Consider the following 18,036-nt stretch of genomic DNA (forward strand, 5'->3'; position numbering starts at 1 on the left):
TGTATCCTGACCCCACTGCACCTTTCCCTGCAAATGGGCACTTTTCCTCTCATCACCGCTAATCATTTAGCCTGAGCATAAGGATTGCTGACTGCCCCATTAGCAGCTACCCCAGCCATTACGGATCCGTGGCTCAATCCACAGATGCAGAGCTACAATTAGCTCTTCTTAGCTATTTAGCTACCTTCTCCAGCGACGCTGACCACCCACATGCTCCCAAAGGTTAATAATACGTCCTGAATAAGGGGCCGTGCTCTGACCTCCCACCTGATGTGACCAGAGGCTGCAGCGATCCGCCTGAACTGCATGGAAAGAAACTTTGCACCCCCCCTGCAGGGAATCGCTGTGTTTTAACTAGACAGTGATCCATCTACCGTGTGCATGTAGAAGTTGGTGGTGGGGGGGAAAAAAAAAAAACAATAGACTGCGGAAGAGAGTGATGAGTTGGGCTCTCTGCCAGGAGATCACAGCCTTTCAGCTTTGTTCACACTCTGAGATGTCTCCCTGCGAGTTCTGACACTGAGGAGGTGCCTTGCCAGGGATCGATATCTGCCCAGAGAAGACAGGCAGGGGCTCTGCAAAGAAATAAGGCCAGGGCAAAGTCGATGGCTGGCAGCCATGTTGCTTTAAAAATTAGATCACAAGGCTAAAAGTTGCACTTGACATCTCCTCCCTGCGTGTGGGAGGAGCAGCCAGAAACCAAAGTCACCTCTTAAACAAATCAAGTGCTCCTGTTTTGCTGTTATTACACTAAAGCGATCATTCGGCGACTGCGTGAGCGCGCTTTGATAAATGGCGCTGTGTTTTGAGCTTTCATATCATGCATATTCAAGCAGTTTGCAGCTTGTAAGTGGTTTGTTTGTGCACAAAGGCACAATGTGACTGATTTCTCTGTGCGGGGAATCCAGGAGAAGACGAAAACATCGTGTTTTTTTTCTGCTCAGGTCGTCGTGTGAAGGAGCCAGACCTCCTTGGGAAATGGAGATGCGTTTACAGAAGCATTAGCGCGCTAACCTGACACGATCACATCTGCTGCTATTGTCAGCGCAATCAGACTGCTTTCAGTTAAAAAAACAAACCACACATTTCGTTAAACCTCCATCTGTATCTAGATCCGTAGATCTTAGATTCACACCAGCCTGTTTTCTTGGGTTAAAGCAGCTATTCATGCAAATCCATGTTTATGTAGCAATCGTGGTTTATGAGATTGCCCAAAACTCCTGTTTGTTTTTTTTCTTGTACGAATTGTAACTTTGTATTGTGGGAGAAAAAAACTTGTTGCCCATTATGCATCATTCAAAGACACAAAGCGTCATGATTTAAACAGTGCTCCACAGTTTCCTTCACTATCAGAACAGTTCTTCCTGCTTTTGTCTCAAAGGGAATAAAACTTTTAGTTTTTGGGGTTGAAAAAGTGTACAGTACCAAAAGTTTTACTGAGCGAACCCGGCAGACAGGTAAGGGAGAAAGTTGTGTAAAAGATTAAAGCAGGGTTAGGTTATAAAATAAGGTAAAGGGATGTAAATACTAAACAAGTGGACCAATTAGAGCATTCTCCACCCTCTCACTGCAAAAAGGGAACTAAAATAAGTACAATATTCTTGAAATGAGTGTAGTTTTCCTTGATTTGAGCAAATAAATAAGACTATTTGCCAATGGAATGAGTATTTTTACCCCCAAAATGAGATAGATTAGATATCCTGCACTTGAAATAAGATGATAGAGATGAATTGTTCCTGTATTAAGTGCAAACATCTTATTCCATTGGCAGGTAGTGTTATTTATCTGCTCAAATTAAGCAAAAATACACTCATTGCAAGAAAGTTTTACTTACTTTTAGTTCCCTTTTTCTAGTGCTGTTATCTTTTTCTCTGCACTTTATGACAGACATTTAAATAATTTTGTGTAAAATCATCAGCCAAGGACCATTTCTACACAGTTTTGCCTAAAATACAAAATTCTAAACATTTAGAGGTCAGGAAGAAAGTTGTGTAAAAGATCAAAGCAGGGTTAAGTTATAAAACAAGGTAAAGGGATGTGAATACGTTTGTTAGGTCCTGTAAGTTAAACAACTGGACCAATTGGAGCGTTCTCCACCCTCTGTTATCTTTTTCTCTCCACTTTATGACAGACACTTAAAGAGTTTTGTGTAAAACCATCAGACAAGCAGCCCTGAAAACATTTCCACATGGTTTGACCTTAAACACCGGACACTTTAAGGTCCATGCACTGCATAAAAGGAACTAAAAGTAAGTAAAATGTTCTTAAAATTAATATATTTTTCCTTGATTTGAGCATGTAAATAAGACTATTTGCCAGTGGGATGAGTATATTTTACCCCTAAAATAAGATAATTAGATGCCCTGCACTTGAAATAAGATGATGGAGATGAATTGTTCTTATTTTAAGTGCATAAATCTTATTCCATTGGCAAATAGTCTTATATACCTGCTCAAACCAAGGAAAAATATGCTAATTTCAAGAATTTTTTACTTTTAGTTCCCTTTTACCAGTGTGGTCAGAATGAGACCCGTACCGTGTGCCTGTTCCACCGCTTTTGGCTGATTTTTACACGCACATCCTGTGAAAGGTTCTGCAGGCCAGAGCACGGCTTTAGCTGCAAAGTTGAGTGCAAGTTGGACTTCCCTGCAGATCCCTGCAGCCGAGCTGACACGTCCGATAAGCGCTGGGGAGCTTTCAGCACAGCGGACAGCTCATTCGGCCCTCCCGTCCTCCCAGACTTCCTCATCGCGTTGCCACGGGGCACTGTGACACTCGCGTCCAACTAAATGTCTGGCATGCCTGAGTTAACAGGGACTTCACCCTGTGGACAGCCTCGGTCACCGATGCCTGGTAGCTGCCCCCCCCCCCCCCCCACCACCACCACCCTTTCTGTCTGTACAGCTCAGCTGCGGTTCTGACGCCCACACGGAGGACTCGGCTCGCTCCGTCCTTCACGCCGACTCAGATGCAGGTATTCTGAGGAGCTTTTTTATTGATTGACCTTCTTAGCAGGCGGAGAAGCAAAAAAAAAAAAACCTTATCTGTCTCCAGCAGTTATCCCTCTCTCTTGTTCGCGGGCTGATAAAACACTCCCGTGCACACTGAAAGAGAAACTGAAACAGTTTTTAATACGCCGTTGTGACCGTCTCCCGTCTGTGGCTGTTCCAACTGAGAGACGCTTGGAAAGATGCAGCTTTTGGCGATGGCTGCGAGAGGAGCTCTCTTTTACAAGGGGCTAAACTGTGAATTCTGGCGCATAGCTCAAGCAGTCGTCCCATAATTAGATTTCTGTGTTTTGCATGGGGTTGCGGTTTCCAGAAAACACGGCAAATTAAATTTCAAGGCCTAAATTTTGCTCTTTCCTGCATGCGCCTTGTCGGTATGGCTGCAGAAAAATCTGCCGCTGCCTCTCAGGTTTCCGTCGCCTGGAATGACTCCCGCTTGTTGTGGCCGAGCAAGGCTGCAAACAGCAGAAGTGTGTGAAATGCCTCCCGAAAGGTCACCGCAAGACGGATTGGGGAGAGAAAGGAAGAAGGTGTAACCTTTACCTCGCTGTGCGGCGGCACAGAACCCAACCCGATTGTGCGAAAGCTGGAGCTTTACGTTCCGCTATGGGTTTGCTGGCGGTGCTGACAGATCGGTGATTGATTCACAAATGTTCAGTTGGTTTTTTTGGCAACACGGGAACTGAAGGGAACGGCGTGATGTGTTGATGGAAGCGTGTGGAAGATTAATGGCTGGGGGGGCGCCGAGTCGTACACGTGTGTGGTCAGCGTGTGGTCACGTGAAAAATTAAATGGCTACGGTGGGATAAAACTCTGCAACACATGGAAAACATTCAGAAAAATACAATAGAAGAGAACAAAAGTTAAAGGAAAGTAACTGAGGAAGCTTTGCAGCGTAAAAGAAAGCAAAGATAGAAACATAAACCTAAACGCTTTCAAACTTTTCTGCTTTTGCCACTTCTTACATTTCAGTTAAATTCAATTAAATTTTATTTATATAGCGCCAATTCATGAAACATGTCATCTCAAGGCTCTTTACAAAGTCAAAATCAATCAGATTACACAGATTGGTCAAAAAATTCCTATATAAGGGAAACCAGTTCAATTCAATTCAATTCAATTTTATTTATATAGCGCCAAATGATGAAACATGTCATCTCAAGGCACTTTACAAAGTCAAGTTCAATCATATTATACAGATTGGGTCAGATTATACAGATTGGTCAAAAATGTCCTATATAAGGAAACCAGTTGATTGCTTCAAAGTCCCGACAAGCAGCATTCACTCCTGGGGAACCGTAGAGCCACAGGAAGAGTCATCTGCATTGTACATGGCTTTGCTGCAATCCCTCATACTGAGCAAGCATGAAGCGACAGTGGGAAGAAAAACCACCCATTAACGGGAAGGAAAAACCTCCGGCAGAACCAGAACCAGGCTCAGTATGAACGGTCATCTGCCTCGACCGACTGGGGTTACAGAAGACAGAACAGAGACACAACCAGAGAGACAAAAAAGCACAGAAGCACACATTGATCTAGTAATCTGTTCTACATTAGATGGTAGTAGCGGGTGAGCCGTCTTCTCTGGATGATGTCACAGTTAACAGAACGCCAGACCAGGTGTACCTACTATGAAGAGAAAAGAGAGAGAACAGAAAGTTAAAGCAGAAATGACAACACATAATGCATAATTGAAGAACAGTAGAACTCAATAGAGTGAGAAAATTAGATCCTGATATACTCCAGTAGCCTAAGCCTATAGCAGTAAAACTATAAAGGTAACTGAGAGTAACATGAGCCACTAGTTATAATTTTTGTCAAAAAGAAAAGTTTTAAGCCTAGTCTTAAAAGTAGACAGGGTGTCTGCCTCACGGACCAAAACTGGGAGTTGGTTCCACAGGAGAGGAGCCTGATAGCTAAAGGATCTGCCTCCCATTCTACTTTTAGAGACTCTAGGAACCACCAGCAGACCTGCAGTCTGAGAGCGAAGTGCTCTGTTAGGAACATACGGGGTAATCAGAGCTCTGATATATGATGGAGTTTGATTATTAAGGGCTTTATACGTTAGAAGAAGAATTTTAAATTCTATTCTTGATTTAACAGGAAGCCAATGAAGGGAAGCCAAAATTGGAGAAATATGATCCCTCTTGTTGATTCTCATCAGAACTCTTGCTGCAGCATTTTGGATCAGCTGAAGGCTTTGAACTGCATTTTGTGGACTTCCTGATAGTAAAGAATTACAATAGTCCAGCCTTGAAGTAACAAATGCATGGACCAGTTTTTCAGCATCACTCCTGGACAGAATGTTTCTAATTTTGGCGACATTCCGGAGGTGAAAAAAGGAAACTCTGGAAACCTGTTTAATATGGGATTTAAATGACATGTCTTGGTCAAAAATAACACCAAGATTTTTTACTTTATTACCAGGGGCCAGGTTAATGCCACCCAGATTAAGTGATTGGTTAAGAAGTTTATTTTTTGAGGACTCTGGCCCAAAGATTACAACTTCGGTCTTGTCAGAATTTAGATGCAGGAAATTTAAAGTCATCCAGCTTTTGATGTCATCAAGACATGACTGCAGTCGAAGTAATTGATTGGATTCATCAGGATTTATGGATAAATATAGCTGAGTATCATCAGCATAACAGTGGAAATTAATCCCATGCTGTCTGATAATTTTGCCTATCGGAAGCATATATATAGTAAAGAGAATTGGTCCAAGGACTGAACCCTGTGGTACTCCACAGGTGACCCTAGAGTTTGAGGAAGATTTATTATTAACATGAACAAATTGGAATCTGTCTGACAGATAAGATTTAAACCAGCCTAATGCTTTCCCCTTAATCCCTACAGTATGTTCAAGTCTTTGTAGGAGAATATTGTGATCAACTGTTGATTGCATCAAAGTCTCTCCAAGCAGCATTCACTCCTGGAGAAGCGTAGAGCCACAGGAAGAGTCATCTGCATTGTCCATGGCTTTGCTGCAATCCCTCATACTGAGCAAGCATGAAGCGACAGTGGGAAGAAAAACTCCCCTTTAACGAGAAGGAAAACCTCCAGCAGAACCAGAACCAGGCTCAGTATGAACGGTCATCTGCCTCGACCGACTGGGGTTACAGAAGACAGAACAGAGACACAACAAGACAGACAAACAAGCACAGAAGCACACATTGATCTAGTAATCTGTTCTACATTAGATGGTAGTAGCGGGTGAGCCGTCTTCTCTGGATGATGTCACAGTTAACAGAACGCCAGACCAGGTGTACCTACTATGAAGAAAAAAAAAGAGATAGAGAACAAAAAGTTAAAAGCTGAAATTATGAGAAACAATGCCAAATTCGAGAACAGTAGAACTCAGTAGAGTGAGAGAAATGGACCCTGATGTCCTCCAGTAGCCTAATCCTATAGCAGCATAACTATAGATGTAGTTCAGGGTAACATGAGCCACTCTAGTTATAAGCTTTGTCAAAAAGGAAAGTTTTAAGATTAGTCTTAAAAGTAGATAGGGTGTCTGCCTCACGGACCAAAACTGGGAGTTGGTTCCACAGGAGAGGAGCCTGATAGCTAAAGGATCTGCCTCCCATTCTACTTTTAGAGACTCTAGGAACCACCAGCAGACCTGCAGTCTGAGAGCGAAGTGCTCTGTTCGGAACATACGGGGTAATCAGAGCTCTGATATATGATGGAGCTTGATTGTAGCCTTAGTGTCCCCCTTCCAAACTTCTTTGTTGAAAGAAAACACTTCTTGATCACTAGTGGGTCTTTAGATACACAAAACACCCAATTTAAGTTGTATACTGTAATCTACTAGAAGTCTGCTACAGAAGTCCCTGACTGTGGTCCCTATAAAAACCTAAATGAGGTCTGAACTGGACCAGGATCAGTTCCTGATGAGCTATTTTGCATCTTTTACCATATTTTCATTTGTAAACTTAAATGTGTGCAGCTTTTCTAGATTTGTAATACGTCTGTTACAGGTGGAGCTCACAGGTTGAAGAAATTTTGCGCCGATGTCTTAAAAACCAGAAAGCTTAGAGGCTACAGAGCAAATTTCAGTCAGACGAGATGTTGTTGTTGTTTTTCCTTTCTGTGGAGAATTTGAAATCAGTTTGTTTCAAAATGTTGAGAAACAAGGAAGAAAATTCAGTTTTGAAGTCTGAGGAAGCACACCAGGACAACAGGAATCGATGTTTTCAGCCAGTTTGACACATCGATGTGAAAGTTAACCCACTCAGCCGCTGTTGGAGGCTTCTTGTTTGTTTGTTTTTTAGATGATTTACTTATAAAATATGAAAAAGGAGCAAACACTTTGTGTTTAGAGGCCTGTTCAAAATGCATCATTCTACTTTCACTGCAAATCTAAAACAAGAAACATCATTAAAATGCAAAAATAGAAATGGCTCAAATCAGCATTTTTCACACTAATGTACAGATATAGATGTTTTTGCTTCTCTTTTATTACTTCCTCTATAACATGGTCCTCTTGTTTTCATATTATTAAATATTTATTTATTGTTTTTTGTCCTTTATTTGTCATTAGTTCGCCACTTCTGGGCCAGCATTTATCTAAGCTCTCACCATCATCATCCTCATCACACATTTTTTTCTCGTGAGGCTTTTCTGTGCAGACGTTTATTAGTCGTCTCAGATGTCTTCTTGTTTGTTTTTTTCCCCCCGCTCATCCATAAACTACTTCCACCATGTCAGCGTCATCATCTTTTCTGTATTTCAGATGTTTTTGTTTTTATTCCACCAGTTTTATCATTATTCTTTTTCTTTTTCTTTTTTTTTTTTTACCCTAAAGCATGTTTTGTGTTCTCAACATTTCAGGTCACTATTCACCCTGGAAGACTCCAAAACAGGTAACATCTGACAGCATCAAATGTCAGGATTTTCCTTCAGCTTATTTATAAGACTCAGTTTTTTCCCCCTTCATCACACTAACTCTACTAATGACTAACGTTTTGATTTGTTATCATGAAAAATCCTAATATCCTGTTAGAGTTTCTCTCAGCTTTGATCCTGTAATTTGGATTTCACTGATATCCTGTCTTTTAAGAGCCCCGGCGTCTTTATATTCCTTCACAGCTTTATCTAAACTCTCTTTCTTTTGGATCAGACGCACTTTTCCCTTTGTTTTGTTTTGGTCACGCTCTTATGCCGGCACACATTTCTCTCAGCCTGTCTTCTCTCTGTCTCAGTCAGCGCGGCTGTTGGTTTAATCCGTTTCACGCCTGGACGTCCTCCCAGCACCGCCCCGACCCGTCCCTGAACCCTGGCTCCCTCTTTTCCAGAAACTCCGGCGCTTTTAAAGCACTTGAGTCGCTGAAAATCCCTTCATTGTTTGCTACTTCTGCTCCATCTCCGTAAAATATGACCATTCTCTGGAAATGACCGCCGCAGAAGTATCCCCATTGCTCGAAAATTTCCCATTTTGACTTGTTACAACTACAAGCTTCTGCGTTTTTATTCAATTCCCATGTAACTATATAAATCTATATTAAACACAAATCAGTGCAGGAAAGTAACAGCCTTTACAACCCTGGATAAAATTAAATGTAACGTATTTCCTTCAGATTAAATAGTCCCTGCCAGAGAAAAGCATGATGCAGCCGCCACCGTGCTTCATAACAATATTACCACAGCGTGCCGTGGATTTGTATCCCAACCTTCTGCTCTGATACCCATAAATAAAATCCAACCAACTTCTTTTAATAGTCACCCACTTAGATTATAATTTAACCCCAGGATAAATCCAGTTGTTCAGTTTCTGGCCTCAGAGGTTTTTTGGAGAATAAAAAGGCTCATGGAGACCGAGCAATGCAGCAGAAATAAGTGATTAAAAACGACATCCCAAGCATGGAGAATCAATTAATTAATCAATTAATCTTGGTTTATGGAGAACAATGAAGGCTGCTCCAAGTCAAAACACACAAACCAGAATTTTGAAATATTGAAAGTTGGACTTAAACTGTCCTTTATATCCGTCCTTGTGTCCTAACTACTACGCTCCTTTGTTCCTTTCGTCCTTTTCTAAAGTCTTCCCTCCTTTCTTCTTTCCTGCCTTCCTCCCTTGTGTCCTTCCTTTATTTCCTTCATTTTGTTCTAACATCTTCCCTCCATTTTTCCTTCCTTCCTTGTATCCTTCCTTTATTTCCATCCTCGTGTCCTAACTTCCTCCCCCCTTTTTGCCTTCTTGCGTCCTTCATTTATTCCCATTCTTGTGTCCTAACGTCTCATCTCCTTTGTGTCTTCCTTCCTTCCCCCCATGTGTCTATTTGTTTATTTATTGCTATGCCACCTACCTTCTTTTTCCTTCTTCCTTGCTTTCTTTTTAATAAACATATTGAACCAAAAACTCTTGAATATGGACTGTAAGCCTGTAATTAAAACTTAATGAAAATCTGTGACAAAACGTGTTTGATGCCGTTTGCTTAAGTTATCCTCAGACTCTAGTTAATTCTTATAAATTACCATAATTTTTAGCTTTTGGAAAAAAAAATCCGTCCCCTTTGCAACCCCTCGTCAAAACAAGAGAAACTGAAATGCGCTGTACAAATGTGTCGTTAAGAGAGTCGACAATAGTTAGGACTGACGAGACGCTAAAGTCAGACTTAAACAGTTTGATAAATGTGGATTTTAAAACCATGAATAGCGTTAAAACTCAGATCGTATTAATCTGAGCAATCAGTTAATCTGGAAAACTGGTCAAAAGGTTAATCATGACAATGAAAATGTTGATCTTAATTCCTAAAAGTCAGTTTAAAGTCAAAATAAAAAGATAAGACTATAACAAGAAAGCCACTGATGAAGTCATAAGATGGGGTGGTGGCAGCATCATGCTGAGGGGATCCTTCAACAGGAACCAGAAATATTATTTGAGTTGATATAATTAGTACCATTAAGTCCTGAAAAAAAAAAACAGTTGTAGCTCCGGCTGAAGGTTTGAGGCTATCAAGTCGTTTTCAGCCTCCAACGGAGCAGTTTAGATTTGGGGGGAATAATCCCGTGTAAGAATGGCCTAGTCAAAGTCCAAAACTAAATCTAACTGAGAATATGTCACAATACTTGAAAGTAGATGTTCCCCAATGTCCTTGATCCATTTTGACTGGAGTCGAGCTATTTGGCAGAAAAAGAAGATTAATCGATTTCGTTCTCCAGATGTGGGTCAACAAAAGGCGGCTCTACAAAGTTCGGCCTCAGGGGAGCCGAAAATACAAACGCTTGTCACATTTGTATTCGATGAAAAGAAAAACAGAAAACTGTTACTTTCCTGCACTGATTTGTGTTTTTTTTCTGAAACACATCGAGGTTTGTTAACCTGACTCATGCCAGACGTATGTCGCTCCGCCTAGCTTCACTCACATACATCTGGGACAGCTCAGAGAGTGAAAACATGGAGGAAGAGCCGGAGATCCAGCTTTGTTTGCAGATGAGCCATTTAGGTTTGTCTCAGTCAGTTTTTTTTCTGAATGATGCAGCTTTATTGAAGGTGAAAAACAGATCAGGTTCCTCTTAGAAAATACATAAAAGTGACATCTGAAAGCACGTTTTAAGTCCTCCAGCCGATGATAAACGCGCGGCAGACACGGCCGGCGTGTCAGAATGTCATCTGGGCCGTCTGCTGGCGGTCCCGCTGTGACTCACGCGGCCGGGCTTATCCGGCACATCGAGGCCGACGCTCAGACTGACTGGTGTTGGGAAAACTGTCGCTGGCGCCACAAACACCTCCGCGCGCATTCAAGATGCTTCTCTATGAAATTAGCACCAAACAGCCCACCGCTCTCCACCTTAGAGACTGACAGCTTACGCCAGTGTTCGCCTTGTCCTGAAAATAATCACGTTTATGCCACTAACCAACACATTTTTAACTTTCTCGTAACCTGTCACACTAATTATTTCACTAACATGTTGCTGGAATCGATCCTCTGTCCCTAAAACATCGATAAACCTTTCACTGCTAACCAGCCAGAATCAGGCGGCGCAGATCTTTCCTGCTTTGGATTTCTAATTTATTAACATTAAACCGGACGTTTGTCTGTTTTAGCAATAAAAGAGCCCATTAACTTCACTGCTTCCCACTTTCGATAGCACCTGTCATCTCTAATAAAAAAACATGTTTTGTGTAAGTTGGTGATGTTTAATCCTTATTCAGCCCAATAAAGCAATCGCTAAATACTATTTATAGGATCACTCGTTTTGTTCTGTGTATAATCATTAAAATCTTCCCTAATTCCTTTCCTGTTTTGCTTTAAAGCAGCCATCCCATCTTGTGATCGTCTGGAGGGATTTTTACACACATTTACTTTGATTTCCTAAAGATGTTATAAAGGTTTTTTTTCTTAAGCTTTGGCCACTTTTTCACTCTTTGCCGTATTTTAATATGGCTTACATTATTGATCATGTTTAAAAAGCCATAAAGGACCAGTCTTGACCATAAATGGCATTTCCTGTCTGCCAAATTGTAGTCTTAACAGGCTCAAAGTAAAAAAAAATATATATCACAAAGTTAAATACAGAGGACATTATGAGCAAAAAGACGACAAACTACAATGGATAAGACTACAAATGTTAAAATATTGGATTAAAAGTCAAACACCTACAATCATTGTGTTGGTTATTTGTCTCTGGAAAACAGAATCAAACACTAATATTTAATGAATTTATAAAACATTAGCGTTTTCTCTACTGAATTAAGCAAAACCCAAGCTTGTCCGAAGGAGCTGTAACCAGAGGAAACTGTGAGACATGCCTCTGGGCAGCAATCTTTTTTATTATAAGGAAATTATTTATCAGTTACTTATTTGTTTTTCATCTCAGTTAAGTAACATAACATTTCACAGGCAGCGCTATTAATCCATAAATCAGTGTTTGATAAAATTCAAATCTGTAGAGAAGGAAATCTTGCATATTGGCCACGCTTCAAGTTGTTTTTTCCTTTATTTTATCATTTATCCAAGGGATTTAATGTTGCTTTATACCATTTTTATGGCCGGATACTTTTTTTCTGATCTATTCAAGACTGTGTAGAAACCCTGCGTATTGATTCCCTATTAAACAGATAAAATTCAAGCCAATCCCATTTATAATAGCTTGCAAAGTTTTCTGTTAAATGTAGATTTGGGGGCTAAATAATATTCTGCCACATTAAAGGGATACAGTGTTTCTAATCCTGCCGAGGTCACATTAGCGTTTAAAACAAATTCACAATGCTTTTAAACCATTTATATTTTTGCCATCCAGTAAATACCAAATAAATTATGACACAATGAGAAGTCCAGCTTGGAGAAATGTATTCAGTTCGGATTATGGATTCTTAAAGAAGGAGGTAGTCTTTAGTTTAGTTGGCAAAACAAAAGTTTTTTATGAAATATTGTTAGGTCTTTTTCTCATTAATCCTTTTCCTTAGGCACTGATTCGGCCCTGGATGATTAAAACGTAGGAATAAAGTCCCTTAAATAAATGATACGCATCCCTCTTCCAAATGGTCAGACATTGAACATGAGTGAAAAGGCGGCCAAAGTCCAATTAGTGGCAGAATCTCAGCTTGGAAACCTAAAATTACCTTTGCTTCAGTCAAAAACTGCTCCTTTTTATAGCTGTGTGAATGTCCAACGCTTTCCTTTGTTGTCTTTGAACCGTGCTGATGGCGCTAAAACCAAAGAGCAGATGTGGAAGAAGCAGGAAAAGGGGGACGCACTGACTGGTCATGCCGCTGTGCTTTGCAGGTACTGGAGCAGTGGGAGTCCCAGCAGGGCCAGAACAGCCCCGCTCAGACCAGCCGCTCAGCTCCCGTTTTCTCCCACAGCGCCCCCTTCCCAACACGCCATCTTCACAGGGCCTCGGTCCCAGACGCCGAGGCCCTGCCGCTGGCCAAACCAGACCCCTATGACCTATTTGAGAAGTCCATGGCTATCTATGAAAGTAGGCGTAAGTACCGGAGCGGTGAAAGCACACATGTAGCTGAAGGAGAGACTCCTGGATGGGAAATCCTTCCTTACTAATCTTTTAATGAGCGGACGCAACGTATAAGCAGACAAGAGAGCAAACCTTCAACAGTTTGTTTTTATTGGTTTGTACCGACCAGCTGTTTTCATAAACTGAGACTAACCCCTGAATGAAACCTCCACTGTTTAATGGACGTCAGATTTGTGGTTCTGGCTTATAAAGTGCTGAAATACTCATTTTGTTGATGTGATTTTTGGCCCTGTAGGAATTTTAACCCTTAAAAGCCTGCTGGAACTAGGGCTGGACGATAATTCAATAACAATCTATATCGATCGATAAGAAAAGGGTCAATAAAAAGTTCATTAGAATAAAGTTTTCCCTCCTTTAAGCATTCTAGCCATGTAGGTTATTATTACAGTCATTACATCCTCCCAACCAATCAGAAACGCAGAACCAGGAACTCTCCGTCACTAAGCTCCGCCCCCTTCATAGAGTTCAGGGAGCACGCTTTATTTTTTCCTTTTTAAAAACGTGCAGTTTTGGTAAACAGTTGGTTGAATAAAGGGTTGAGTTTGAATTTAGTGTTTGTGTGTTCTGTATCTAAAGTCGCTAAGCAACAGCAAAAAATAGCCCAGACTGCTCTTAAAATACATGTTTTCAATTTGTTAATGATCGATACTGATCAATATAATTTGTATTTTATCAAAATGCTTTTGGTCTATATCGTCCAGCCCTAGCATGAACCTTTGTGGATTTTAGAAATGCAGACATGAAAGGACGGTTTCACAAGGATTTTATGCTTTTGTGTGTCTGCACATGAGATTATGACCCAACTGGATGATTTGATTTAACCTTTTACTTTTTTTTTTTATGACACGACCACCTTTACCTGAATGAAAAGCAGTACCTGCTGTGTTCACACATTCACATTCTTTCTGGTATTTTCTCCCAACATCATGCAAAGACGCTGGTTTACATGAGCTGCTAAATGTCTGGAGTGTTTATCCAACGCTGTATTTTGTTAAATCTCCTTTTTAGTTTGTTTTTTTTAAAACTAGACCTCGGTGGATGTCGAGTCTTGTTTCGGCTGGACGAGCTTCCTTTGCTGACATGAAGGATGTCTGTGACGGCTTACCTCTGGGCTCCGGTTGGCTTCAGCCTCCAACAGCGATGCTGAAAAGGCATCTTGCCTTTAAGTGTTTTGTTAAACATGCTAATTACCGCAGTGTGTGTTGGTCCAGATGTTAAAAAAAAAAAACTAATTATCACCTCACACCACCTTTCCTAAATTGCAACGGCAGTGCGTTGCATTGACTTTGCTTTTTGTGTCCAAAAGATGTTATTTTGTGATTTACTCGGACAGGAATTCCCAAAACGAGGCGGTGCTGACCTTTTTCTTTTTAGAGAGGAGATATTTCCTCCCAGGAACCCGTCCAAACACACTTGCTCAGTCCGTTTCTAAAGCTGCTGTCATGAACTGCAACATCTGCCGTCTAAAGCAGAGCTGCTGCATTTCTGTCATTTTTCCGAGCTTGCTGTCGTCTTTCCGCCTCGGCATCGTGGCATCTAGCACGCAGACTGCTACACCTTGTTTTTATAGAGGTGCTCACATGAAGGCAGATTCATTAATAAAGTGCAGCTCATCATCAGCAGGACCCGTGTTGCTCTTTGCCCTTCAGGAAGCAGCAACTTTTTGCCTTTGTTTATTCTTGCTTAATAAATAACTGTTCCAAAATAATCCCCTGTCAGAAGGGGATTATTTTGGAACCAGCCAATGATCCAGTAGTAACCCTAAAACTGAAAAAGGGTGCACTTACTTTTTTCATGATTCTATACACATATATACACTGCAAAAATACACCTAAAAATAAGACTTTTTTTCTTGAAATTAAAGTATTTTTCCTTGATTTGAGCAGGTAAATAGGATTATTTGCCAATGGAATAAGATTTTTCAATTCAATTCAATTCAATTCAATTTTATTTATATAGCGCCAAATCATGAAACATGTCATCTCAAGGCACTTTACAAAGTCAAGTTCAATCATATTATACAGATTGGGTCAGATTATACAGATTGGTCAAAAATTTCCTATATAAGGAAACCAGTTGATTGCATCAAAGTCCCGACAAGCAGCATTCACTCCTGGGGAACCGTAGAGCCACAGGAAGAGTCATCTGCATTGTACATGGCTTTGCTGCAATCCCTCATACTGAGCAAGCATGAAGCGACAGTGGGAAGAAAAACCACCCATTAACGGGAAAAAAAACCTCCGGCAGAACCGGGCTCAGTATGAACGGTCATCTGCCTCGACCGACTGGGGTTACAGAAGACAGAACAGAGACACAACAATTTTTGCACTCAAAATAGGAACAATTCATCTCCATTGTCTTAGTTCAAGTGCAGTTTATCTAATTATCTTATTTTAGGGGTAAAAATACTCATTCCATTGGCAAATAGTCTTATTTACCTGCTCAAATCAAGGAAAAATACTTTAATTTCGAGAAAATTATACTTATTTTTAGTCCTCTTTTTGCAGTGTAGGAAGACAAATTCCCCATTTTGCTGCTTTGTGGCAGATCTTTATTTTAGGTCCATTAAAGTAAGAGTTATTTTCCCTTTCATCTGATTTTTTTATATGTTTTCTGCTTGGTTGTAACCCGTTTTATGGTAATGCGTGGTTGTCGTCATCCCCTTGTCGGGGACGACAGCTGTGTCAGTCTGCAGTCGTGATTTTCCTCTCTCATCATTCCCGCTGGGTCCCAGCAGAGCGCTCGCTATGATTAAAACAGATACAATTGGAATCAATTTTTCATCCGCCGCCACTCGCTCCGTGGCCGGGTCTGCCCCGGCGCTTTGCGGATCACGGCGTAGCGTGAAGCCCCTGATTGCTGATCAGTGCTAGCGTCCCACCTCGCCCTGTAAATAATGAAGAGCCGTGTTACACTCTGTAAGCACTTCCTGACTTTATGGATGGCGCTGAGATTCTGCGATGACATTAGTGCTGACGGCGGGGTTCGGGCTTATATGGGAGCATCTGTTTTTGGCTGCTGTGCTGTCCGCTCGTGTGCGGGGATCTCTCTCTCATTGTCTGCTTGGGTTTTCTCTCTCTCTCTGTGTCCAGAACCTGTGCAGCCGAGGACGGTTTTTCCTGTGGACTCCTCAGGTAATCGCATAATCCGTAAGTGGGTTGTTGGTCTAAACTTCTACCGACGCAATTTGACGCCTCTTTCTCCCAATTAAAGGGGCGGAGTACCAGGACATGGAGGTGCACCTGCGCAGACAGAAGTCGGGGTTTGGCTTTCGGGTGCTGGGCGGGGATGAGGCCGGGCAGCCTGTGAGTGTGGAGACACGTGAGAAGGCTCGTATGGCGATGGGTGTGGCACCCTGTCATTTTCTACTCTCTAATCCACTCCACGCCCACTGTGTTCCTAACCCCTGACCCTCAGCCCTGAGAGAATGCTGGCTTGCTGCTGATGTAACCCAACCACACGCAGAGACCTGCAGAAGTATTCACCACCCCTTGAGCTTTCTCACACACTGCAAAAAGGGAACTCAAAGTAAGAAACTTTTTCTTGAAATTTGTGTATTTTTCCTTGATTTGAGCAGCTAAATAAGACTATTTGCCAATGGAATAAGATTTTTGCACTTAAAATAAGAACAATTCATCTCCATCATCTTATTTCAAGTGCAGAATATCTAATTATCTTATTTTACAGGTAAAAATACTCATTCCATTGGCAAATAATATTATTTACCTGTTCAAATGAAGTAAAAATATACTAATTTTAAGAAAATGTTACTTGCTTCGAGTTCCCTTTTTGCAGTGCAGTGTGTCGCGTTGCACACACACACAAACCTTAATGCGTTTTATGGGGGTTTTATGTGATCAACCAACACAAAATGGTGCATAATTGTGAAGTGAGAAGGAAGGGAAACGTGGTTTTCCAGATAAAACCTCTGAAAAGTGTGATGTGCATTTGTATTCAGAGACCTATAGCTGCAGTTATCCCAACAGACCCGAGGCTCTATGTTTCCAAAACCTTTTCAAATCTACAGACTGAAATATTTGTCCGTTTTTCTTTGCAAAAATAGCTTAAACTCACTCGGATGGCATTCGGTGATTATTAACGTTCAAACCTTGCCGCAAATTCTTAGTTGGATTAAGGTCTGGGCTTTGACTGGGCCATTTTCACACGTGAATCTTCCATCTAAACCATCCTCAGCATGATGCTGCCACTACCATGCTTCATGGTGGGGATGGTTCACAAACCACTGTAATGTCCTCCTATTTTCGCAACATTTCTGCTTCTAAACTGAATTCATAAACTAAAATCCAGTGAAAACATCCAGCAGATATGAGCGATTTGAGTGTTTTTTTTACTCCATTCCTAGTTGTCCTCTCTTCAGCCACCAGAGCAACATTTAAATTAACAGAAAACCCGAGGTTAAAGTGAAATGTCCAAGTCAATGTGATTCACCAGATTGTAAAGGACAGAAAAATTGTGCATCGATTAAAATTATTTAAATGTTGGTCAAAGTTTAAAATGTTTCAGATTGTATGATCCGATACATTATTAAATTTAGTATTATTACTATCAGGATGTTCCTATTTATGAGCCAATTTATTTATTTATTCATCACAATTTGGTCTTTTATGAAATTTTAATATTTGCATTTCTACCCATTGCTCACTTGCTCAAACCTTTAACGCTTGGTTGCTTTTATTATGTATTTGTTAAACGTTAAGATAAAATCAAGGCAATAGCTTCAATAAGTGTGTTGGGATGAAAATAATAAAAAAAAAAAATTCTTTTCAATTTCCCCAAAGCTAACTCCAGCTTTCTGCAAACGGTATTTTTTACACAATATATTTACTCTGAGATTGCAGTAAACTTGTAATCAGCTGACTTGGTTCCAGTGGATTTTATGCAACACATTTCAGATCAGTTATTATAAAATCGTTGTGCGGTATTTTGTGTTATTCTCACTAACGTCCCAATAAAATGCATTAAAATTTTTGGCTGCAGGATGACAAAATGTGAAAAAATTCAAGGGAGACATGCTTCTACCAAGGCACTG

The 18,036-nt window shown here is 40.8% G+C and overlaps 1 protein-coding gene across 4 annotated transcripts in view; it reads left to right on the forward strand.

Annotated features, from left to right (window-relative positions):
- The window catches only part of magi2a (membrane associated guanylate kinase, WW and PDZ domain containing 2a), a 311,230-nt gene that overhangs the window by 249,151 nt on the left and 44,043 nt on the right, over positions 1-18,036 (forward strand). For 2 of the 4 annotated variants that reach the window (XM_036149357.1, XM_036149356.1), the window contains exons 12-15: positions 7,839-7,870; positions 12,737-12,938; positions 16,079-16,120; positions 16,200-16,315. In XM_036149357.1, the coding sequence (XP_036005250.1) occupies positions 7,839-7,870; positions 12,737-12,938; positions 16,079-16,120; positions 16,200-16,315 (392 nt within the window). The remainder of the gene's footprint in view (positions 1-7,838; positions 7,871-12,736; positions 12,939-16,078; positions 16,121-16,199; positions 16,316-18,036) is intronic. The other 2 variants (XM_036149359.1, XM_036149358.1) reach the window with 1 other exon arrangement.

The sequence above is a fragment of the Fundulus heteroclitus genome, chromosome 17 (assembly GCF_011125445.2).
Source record: "Fundulus heteroclitus isolate FHET01 chromosome 17, MU-UCD_Fhet_4.1, whole genome shotgun sequence".
Lineage (NCBI taxonomy): Eukaryota > Metazoa > Chordata > Actinopteri > Cyprinodontiformes > Fundulidae > Fundulus > Fundulus heteroclitus.